Source organism: Hemibagrus wyckioides, linkage group LG23 (assembly GCF_019097595.1).
Source record: "Hemibagrus wyckioides isolate EC202008001 linkage group LG23, SWU_Hwy_1.0, whole genome shotgun sequence".
Lineage (NCBI taxonomy): Eukaryota > Metazoa > Chordata > Actinopteri > Siluriformes > Bagridae > Hemibagrus > Hemibagrus wyckioides.
Window position 1 is genome coordinate 2724623 of NC_080732.1, and position 10287 is coordinate 2734909.

Below are 10287 nucleotides of genomic sequence, written 5' to 3' on the forward strand. Positions count from 1 at the left end.
GAAAAAGTTCATTAAAAATAATTCTGTTCAAAAACTCACAACACAACACACAAAATGGCCGCTGCGTTCATCTGAGATCGATTCCAGTGCAATGTTTAAAACTAATCACGATCCACACGCGAGTATCTCCACAATCCTTTTTATTAATCTTTCATTTTATTGACTTCCCCAAAAATAGACATGAAAACAGAACCTCTGAACCCACCCCCCCACCCCCACGCACACACGCACACACGATACATCCATTGAACTGTACTTCACAGGCTGTAGGTATTATACGGTACACTGTATGGGTGATGAGTTTAATCCACGTTATACAACATTTCATATATATGAAGTTTTTCATGATCAGTGTGTCGTTATTAGAAGTAAAAACTGCGTATACGCGACTGAGGAGGATGTCAAACACGTCATAGAAAAATATCCACGTCTGCCGAGGCCCTTCTGTACGTCACTCGGTCGGGTCGAGGCGAGAAGCTCACAGGAATTAACAGCGAATGTTACCATAATGCTGAACTTGTTCTAACACTGATGCGGTTCTTTTAAAGCCCCGGGGAACAGAAAAGTGTAATCTAATGCGAATAATGTTGTTTTTATTTTTCCTTTTACACAGAAACATGGTGTGGGGATGAAGCATAAATCTCCGCTGACTCATAACGTCTACATGAACTACAGGAACTGTGTTTGTCGTTCCTTTCCTTTTTTGGCTGCAAAGTGGGCGGAGCTAATCATGGGGAAATCTTGCAAAAGATTCATCAGTACTAATTATAAACCTGTTGGTACTTGTCCCTTCTAAGAAAGCTGTTACTAAAACTATGTGATCCTTTTATTCGCTCGAACCTTTTATTTGACTCTACAATGGAAGGTCAGCCAGCAAGCGAACAAGCAAACAAGTGAACTAGCGAACAAACACAAAGCTAAGGCTTAGCATACAGTGCTGAGATCAAATTTCTACACTCCTGATACATTCCTGTCTGGTATTAGTACTTTATTGGCATAACGAGCTTGAATATGCTCATTAGAATGTTATGCCCCACCCACCTGACAGTTCCCAGGTCAGCATGTCTTGTCAGATTTCTGTAGTTTTTAAATAAACATACATAGGTATCTGTCACGGTAGCATACGGTCACATGACCTAGACTTTCCATTCCATATCATTCATGGAAGGAGTCTCCAGTGTCAGTGTTTTCTAACAGGCTGTAAGATTTCCATTAGAGGAAAAGTTTTACAGATTTTTCTGGAAAGGTTCTGGACAGAAGGGGGGGGCAGTGTAGGAGTGAGTGTTTATAGCTGCTATAATGTAAGCTAGAACAGGAGCTAACTCAGTTTGTGCTAACTCGATTGTTTGTGTAAAAACGAGTGGATAAATAGTACAAACCTCGCAATCGCTGATGTAAGGAGCTTTTTGAGACATGCTGTTTTTGGAAAATTATAAACTTTAGGGTGGCAACAGTGACTCTGCTTAGCGCTGGACGCTATCACACAACATCAGAGATGATTATTTTCCCAAAACAGCACAACCTGGTGTTTGTGTCTCACTTCAATTCATTTCTATTAGCTAAATACTGATACTGCATTAATACTGAATTTAAAATGTAGGACTTGAGACTTGTTATTCCCTGTGACTTTAAAATTAGAAATAAAATCTCCGATCCTCAAATAGAATCAGTTTTAATCCGCCGTCTTTTTCTGGCACAGGAAGAATCTTGGAAGTGGCGCGGCTGTATTTGGTTTTAGCCGCCACTTGAAACTAATCTCTTTATGTGGATCCTGTAACGGCTTTCGCCCGTCTTAATGACGCTAATTTAATTGCTCTCCGTGTTTTCTGCCAATTAGCTGAAGATTTCCTTCTGCAAATGAGTCGCGCTCGCTGATGGCTCTGTCGGAGGGAGGGAGGGAAGGAAGCGGAGAGCAGGATGAGAGAGGAGACGTGGGAACGCGGGCCTGATTAGGCTCGTTAGGTGAAGAGATTAATGAAATAATTGCAGAGATTCGTTTGGATGGGAAACAGCAGCCAAAGCCATCGTAGAAAAATAGCGCAGGATTACATGGAGTGGATCACGACGCTAACACTGAGATTTACGTTTGGAAAACACGAGGTACGAGCATGTGGACCACGAGGTGTAGAAGTTGTTGCGGGGTTTCTTTTACACCTCCATTGCGCTGTCGGATTTTGGCGTCTTGGAGATCCAGAGTGTTGACTGGTTCACGCTCGTTTTCGTCCGTGGTTTCCTGTCCAAAGTGGATAAAAGAGAAAAGTCATTTTTATTTTGGGGCTTCATTACCCCAAATGCCCCATCATGAGTGAAGAATTTTCAAGATCTTGGTGATTTGGTGGTCTGTCTGTCTGTCTATCTATCTATCTATCTATCTATCTATCTATCTATCTATCTATCTATCTATCTATCTATCTATCTATCTATCTGTCTGTCTGTCTGTCTGTCTATCTATCTATCTATCTATCTATCTATCTATCTATCTATCTATCTAATGTCTGTCTATCTATCTATCTATCTATCTATCTATCTATCTATCTATCTATCTATCTATCTATCTATCTATCTATCTATCTATCTATCTATCTATCTATCTAAATACCCCATCATGTGTGTAGTGATGAGGAGATTTGGAAGGATTTACTCGATCAGGTGTAAAATGTTTGATTTTTCTGTAAGTGATAGTAAACATATGTTCGCTCCAGTTCCAAGAAATAATATTTGACTCTGTAGGAAATTAATTTGAAGAAATAAATCCAGTTGTCAAATGAAAAGCCTCAGAGTGACAGGGATTGTAAAACAGAAGCCTCACATCTGCTGGGGAGCCGAAGGCGTTTTACCCCGAGGTGTTGAACACACTCCAGAAAGCCTTTTACTGCAGGAGTCTGGCGCACTGAGTGAGAGGAAATCTGTTCTAAACGCAGTGCTAGGTGGGAGCTGCTGGTTAATAAATATAATGGATTACATGAATTAAACGCTGAAGTCCTGCCAAGCACGAGGCTTTGTGCTTTATACTTTATACACTGTTAAGAGGGAGAGAAGATGATTCGGGTGTTTTATTCCAGAAATTACTATTTGTTTTAGTCGTCTCTGATTCATGAATCATATAGAAATCACAAGTATAAATAAATGAATCATAGAGAAATCACGTGTTAACAAATGAATCATATAAAAATCTTCTGTAAATAATGAATCATACAGAAATCACATATAAAAATAAATGAATCATATAAATATAAGATATGTAAATAAATGAATCATGTAGAAAAAATGAATAAATAGTGAACCATATAAAATTCAGATATGTAAATAAATGAATCATATAGGAATCATGTGTGTTAAAAAAGGAATGATATAGAAAATAGATATGTAAATAAATGAATCATTTAGAGATCACATGTGTAAATAGATGAATCCTGTAGAATTGACATGTGTAAGTGCATGAATCATATAGAAATAACGTGTAAATAAATGAATCATGTAGAAATCACAAGCATAAATACTAGAATCATATAAAAATCACGTGCAAATAAATGAATCATATAGAGATCACATGTGTAAATAGATGAATCCTGTAGAATTGACATGTGTAAGTGCATGAATCATATAGAAATAACGTGTAAATAAATGAATCATGTAGAAATCACAAGCATAAATACTAGAATCATATAAAAATCACATGCAAATAAATGAATCATATAGAAATAATGTGTAAAATAAGTGAATCATATAGAAATCATGTGTAAATAAATTAATCATGCAGAATTAACATTTGTAAATAAATGAATCATATAGAAATCACAAGAATAAATAAATGAATCATATGGGAATTCACGTGTTAATAAATGAATCATATAAACATGACATGTAAATAAATGAATCATGTAGAAAAAAATGAGTACATAAAAGAATCATATGAGAGTCACTTTGTGTTAACAAATGAATTATATAGAAACCACATGTGTAAATAAATTAATTATAGAAATCACATGTAAAATAAATGAATCACATAGAAATCACATGTATATAAATTGATCATTTTGAATTAACATTTGTAAATAAATGAATTATGTCGAAATAACGTGTAAATAAGTGAATCATATAGAAATCACATGTGGAAATAAATGAATCATATAAAAATCACAAGTATAAATAAATGACTCATAGGAATCACGTGTTAATAAATGAATCATGTAGAAATAACGTGTAAATAAGTGAATCATATAGAAATCACCTGTGTTATTAAATGAATCACGTAGAATTAATGTGTACATAAATGAATCATATAGAAATCACGAGCAAAAATGAATGAATCATGTAGCAAGCACATGTGTAAATAAATGAATCATATAGGAATCACATATGTTAATAGATGAATCATGTCTAGAATCACATCCATAAGTGAAACCACAACAGGAGCTACTTGTGATACAGTCACTTATAAAAAATAAAAGCTCATGCACTACACGTGAAAAAGTGTAAAGCACAACATGTAAATTGTCTCACGTTAAAAGCCACGCTGCACTTTCTCCATTCTGTAAGGCTGATTAATCAGGAAGTGTCCCCATCATGTCTGCTTAGCATCGTGTTTCTGCCTCACTAATCACCAGATGTGCGACGGTATTCAGAACACTTTGCGAGTGTAATTACTGTGAGGCTGTGCTGTATGTAATGTGAGGAGGTTATCTGTAATCACCTGCTTAGCATCTGGAAGCAGCAGGTCCCTGATGCCACGAGGATGAGCAGGAGCAGAGGAATGGTTGGGATGATCACGTAAATCAGCAGCATACCTAAAAAAATCAGGCTCATTTTTCATGCTAACGTACACACGTAGAAATGTAAAAATAAATGAATCATGTAGAAATCACATGTGTAAATAAATGAATCATGTAGAAATCACATGTAAAAATAAATGAATCATGTAGAAATCACATGTGTAAATAAATGAATCATGTAAAAAAAAAAGGAATCATATAGAATCAAATGAAGAATCATTAAGAATCAAATGAAGAATCATAAAGAATCAAATGTGTTGACAAATGAATCATATAGGTCATATATACATTCAACTATGAGGTGCGATATTACTTGAGTGCCCTGCTACGGTGACATCGAGGCTTTTATCGTCAGAAACATCAGACGTTTTCCTCACTTCTTCATGGTCTGGTGAAAGATCTGGCAAAAGGAATCAGGTGTAAATTAATGTAAATTCAAAAAGAATTTTACAAATAAAGATCAAAGACCGGAGCTCGGCATACCTGTGTTGCGGCTCACGGGTCTGTCTCCATGCTCCTTCACCAGGTGGCTCTCTGTAATGACAACGTTCTGGTGAATTCTCCAATCTGATTGGTCAGAAGATGTTGATACAGTTTCAAGAAGAGCAGCAGCTTTCCTGTTATCACTTAGCTAGAGCAGCTATAAACATAAAGTCATTCCTTCACTGTTACTATGGAAACACTAACAATAACATCTGCTTGTCACCCAGAATGCCTCTCTCGATATGTGTTGTTTCTATGCATGTTCTCCAGCCTGTCTGGTCATGTGCTCTACCTGGCTCGTACTTGCAGATGAAATTGTGCTTCATGTTACACCGGTCATCGTTCCACTGATAAAGGTACGGTCCTCCTAAACCCGCCTGAGCCGTGGGCTGATGGTACATCACTACACACGCCTCCCCTCCGCAGGACGGCTCGTCGAAGTACCAGTTCCTATCAGAGCATCAGCGTGATAAATAATCAAACACACCATAGACATACAGGAGACGCAGAAGATCTAATCCACACACCTGAAATGAGACACGCTCCCATCCGTCCATCTGTACAGATCTGGACAGGAAGTGTAGCCGGCGTGTTCCCCCGGACTCCCGCGGTCCACACGGGTCAGACCGATCCAGAAATCTCCATCGACAGTCCCCGAGCCTGAACTGGTCCTGCTGAGATTCTGCAGGAGTTGTTCGATGTGCTGTTGTTCGGTAACGTTCTCCACGCTCAGGAGAGATCCTCTGTCCACTTCACACACTTGCTGAGCTTCCCAGAAGGCCACGCGGCTGGACACATCACTGAAGTAGGCGATTTTATAGCACGGCTTTTCGAGGCCACCATGACACACTGTCTGACCTGGAGAAGGTGCGAAGCAGCTAATACTTTAACATGAAGGATTAAATGACTTCTCATATCCAAATAGCTAGGCTAATGTAGTTACTGAATTATTAGCTTATTAAAAACATATGACTAAATAATAAGCAGATGTGTTTGTGGGAGGAAACCTGGAGATCCTGGGAGATCCTGGAGGAAACCCACATCAGGAGAACATCAGCACATAGGTTTACATTTACGGCATTTGGGAGACACCCTTATCCAGAGTGATCCTTTTATTTTATCCTTTTATAACATATACATTACTGCAGAGTGAAATTGCATTTCTGATCCTTGGGGGTTGGGGCCAGAGCGCAGGGTCAGCCATGATGCAGCACCCCTGGAGCAGGGAAGGGGGTTGGGGGCCTTGCTCAAGGGCCCAACGGTGGCAGTGCTGGGGCTTGAACCCTGATCTTCTGGTCAATGACCTAAAGCCTTAACCACTTGAGCTACCACTGTCCCTTTTTATACAGCTGATTAATTGAGAGTTAAGGGCCTTGCTCAGGGGCCTAGTAGTGGCATCTTGATGGACCTGGGAATCAAACTCACAACCTTCTGATCAGTAGTCTAACACCTTAACCACTAAGCTACATATATACTAAACAAAATAAAAATACAAAACATCAGCTAACTGGGTCTGGCCAGGATTGTAAGAATAATAAAGTGTAGCTAATCTGAAAAAATTCCCGCCAATTTATCAATGTTTCTTTACATCATTTTCTTCTGATACATGACCGCATTACAAATAATAACAATACATATTTTTATATTCTAATATGCTAATTTTAGCCTCTTTAAAGATAAGAGCCAGTGAAATACACTGATCAGCCATAACATTATGACCGCCTGACTAATATTGTGTTGGGCAAAACAGCCCTGACCCGTCGAGGCATGGACTCCACTAGATCCCTGAAGGTGTGCTGTGGGATCTGGCACCAAGATGTTAGGTGCCATGATGAGGAGATCAGTATTATTCACTTCACCTGGCACTGGTCATAATGTTATGCCTGATTGGCGTACATTAAAAGCAGACAGGAAGTGCACTGATAACCTCGCATTGGGATGCAAGAATTTCCTCAGGTTTAATTTCCAAACCTAACAGAATAGCAGTGCAGTGATATTTGGGAGAAATCATAAACCATGGTGTAAACTGCTGAGCATGGTGGTCTGCTCACGAAGAGAAAGATAACAGTGATTAATCCATACACTCTTAAAGCAACATTAGCTCACTGCCTGAGAGGTACTTTAAATAATTGCCTGGTCCTGATCTGCACCATCATCACTTTTAAAGCAGAAGTGAGCTGGAGCTACACGCACAAAATTTAGCCTCAGCAGAAAAAAAATGTTTTCTTCTCCCTAATAAATATCTCGTTTTTTCCTTCATTCTTCGATCTCGATCCAAACCCATGTCTGAAAGCGAAGCTGTACCCGATCTCAGGTCCTTTAAACATCCCCCTGGTACAGGATCATGTCTTCCTGCATTGTTCTGGTCTCATATTAACGATACGCTTTTGCTCCTGTCCTCTCGAACACCCACAGGTCCAGTCCAGAAAAACTCCGCTTAATGGATTCATCGCAGGTTTGAAGCGATGAGATAATTCACACGCCCACGACTCCTTTCCATTCATTTGGACAATTTGGGGAGAGGTTTTTTTTGTTTTGTTTTAACCACAAAATTAAATGCACTATACACAGCGTGACTCAGATCAGTGAGGTTAGTAAACAAAATTAAAAATGAAAAGGTTTCAGTGAACAACAAACAATGAATAATTCAGCTTATTGCAAACACATCGCATTTATCATGGACCATTTACACAGAGTACATTAATTCATATTTAATGACCTCTTACCCTGACTCTATACCCCATGTGGGCTATTGGGCCAGGAAGATAGATAGATAGATAGATAGATAGATAGATAGATAGATAGATAGATAGATAGATAGATAGATAGATAGATAGATAGAGATAAGGACAGACATGTATAGATAGACATATATAGATGGATGGATGGATGGATGGATAGAGAGATAGAGAGAGAGACAGAGAAAGACAGCATGTCAGAAAGAGAGAGTGAGAGAAATATAGATACCTCTTACCCTGACTCTATACCCCATGTGGGCTATTGGGCCAGATAGATAGATAGATAGATAGATAGATAGATAGATAGATAGATAGATAGATAGATAGATAGATAGATAGATAGATAGATAGATAGATGTAAAAGTTTAGATTCTATTTTAGATTCTATTTTAAATATCAAACATTATAATAGAATTATTCTATTATTAATAGAATTTGTCCATGAATTAAAATGGTTAATCTCTAAAATAAAATATGTATATATATATATATATATATTTTAAAATACATAATTATTTCAAAATGTATAACATTAAGACATCAAAAATATGCAATTAATATTTTCACTCTTTATTTTTATTTTTATTATTAATTTTTTCTTTAATATCAGAGTAAACACAGATCGGATCTGCTGCGTGACGTAGAGGTAAAAAAAAATCAGCTCAGAAAACTAAATTAATAAAAAACAAAATAATTAAACAAAAACAAAAACAAACTAAAAGACTGACATAACAAAAATATATCATACTTTTTTAAAAATAAAAATATTAATAATAATATTCCTAATGCAAGTAATAATAATAATAATAATAATAATAATAATAATAATAATAATAGATTGATTATTAATGTGTTATTAAGAGCATGGTTATCTCTAACAGGTTGTCCTCAGAAACTTTACACAGAAACAAACAGCAGGTAAATGTCTGAATGAAGGTAATGCAGCACTTTATCTAGAACATGTCCAGTTTCCATAAACTCACCGCTCACCACTCGCGCACCGCGGCAGCTCGCGAGCCAAACCGTCACACCGTAAAAGACCCCGAGCGCCGTGCAGTCCGCGCGCATCCTCTCCGTTTAACGGTCTGCTTCAAAGAAAAGAGCGCCGACGCGGAAGTGCGCTGTGATCCTCACTCCGAGCCTTCAGTGCGCTCACAGCTGTCACTTTAGATCTCTCATCAACCCTCTAGAAACTACGCAGTGCTGCATTCTGGGGGTGGGAGAGAGAGAGAGAGAGAGAGAGAGAGTATGTGAGAGAGAGAGAGAGAGAGAGAGAGAGAGAGCGTATGTGAGAGAGAGAGAGAGAGAGAGAGAGCGTATGTGAGAGAGAGAGAGAGAGAGAGTATGTGAGAGAGAGAGAGAGAGAGAGAGAGAGAGAGAGAGAGCGTATGTGAGAGAGAGACAGAGAGAGAGAGAGAGAGAGAGACAGAGAGAGAGTATGTGTGAGAGAGAGAGAGAGAGACAGAGAGAGAGTATGTGAGAGAGAGAGAGAGAGAGAGAGAGAGAGAGAGAGAGAGTATGTGAGAGAGAGAGAGAGTATGTGAGAGAGAGGGAGAGAAAGACAGCGAGCAAGAGAGAGAGGGAGTGAGAGAGAGAGAGAGAGAGAGAGAGAGAGAGAGCGTGTAAAAGAGAGAGAGAGCGTGTAAAAGAGAGAGAGAGAGAGAGAGAGGAAGATGGAGGGTTTAGCTGTCTGGTTGTTAGCTAAATGTTAGATAAGGAATAAATATTCTGTGTCATGTTGTTATAACAATATAAATAATCAGCTATGGGACTCAGAGATTCTGTGTCCTTCTTAAAGTTTCAGCTTCACCTCTAACCTCTAACCTCTAACCTCTGACTCCATCTGCAGTATGAAGCAGTAATTATACACTATAAAGGCAAAAGTTTGTGGACAGCTGATATCTGATATCTGTTCTTTCTCAAACTGTTGAAGGTTTAGATTTTCCCTTCTTCAGTGGAACTAAGAGACTCAGTGACAATGCCCCTGTGCACAAAGCAAGTGTGTCCTGTGTGTCGAGTGTCCTGCACATAGCCCTGACCTCAACCCCATCCCAACACCTCTGGAATGAACTGGAGTGGCTACTGAGCTCCAGACCTCCATCAGTGGCCTGACCTCACATAATGGTGGTCATATAGTGGCTCTGAGCTGAATATCTACAGACATGATTCATATTGTTGACTCACGCTTTCTGAATGATGAACCGATTTCAGGACTGATTATGTTGTCACGGACACATGCCGGCTTTGAGCTCGGATCGATCCGAACGTCCATCCATCGACATGAAGCCGCGCCG

General features: G+C 38.7%; 1 protein-coding gene across 2 annotated transcripts; it reads right to left on the reverse strand.

The window, feature by feature from the left end:
• Positions 1–217: 217 nt before the first annotated feature.
• Positions 218–9203, reverse strand: chodl (chondrolectin). Of its 2 annotated transcripts, none has more exons than XM_058375897.1 (7): positions 8977–9203; positions 5783–6113; positions 5548–5705; positions 5256–5339; positions 5086–5172; positions 4694–4787; positions 218–2233 (listed from the first exon to the last, which is right to left on the reverse strand). In XM_058375897.1, the coding sequence occupies exons 1-7, from the start codon at positions 9059–9061 to the stop codon at positions 2149–2151; spliced, it is 924 nt and encodes a 307-aa protein (XP_058231880.1). In that variant the 5' UTR covers positions 9062–9203; the 3' UTR covers positions 218–2148. The 2 variants fall into 2 exon arrangements, with proteins under 2 accessions (XP_058231880.1, XP_058231881.1); XM_058375898.1 differs by having other exon boundaries at positions 5256–5306; positions 8977–9200.
• Between the last annotated feature and the right edge of the window lie 1084 nt (positions 9204–10287).

Bases quoted from the DNA above. Each gene is read 5' to 3' on its own strand.
- chodl (XM_058375897.1), bottom strand. From the start codon at position 9,061: ATGCGCGCGGACTGCACGGCGCTCGGGGTCTTTTACGGTGTGACGGTT. The intron at 5,706-5,782 runs GTGTGTGGATTA...ATGCTCTGATAG, and splicing joins GGGAGCGTGTCTCATTTCAG to GAACTGGTACTTCGACGAGC. The intron at 5,173-5,255 runs GTATGCCGAGCT...TCCTTTTGCCAG, and splicing joins ACCCGTGAGCCGCAACACAG to ATCTTTCACCAGACCATGAA.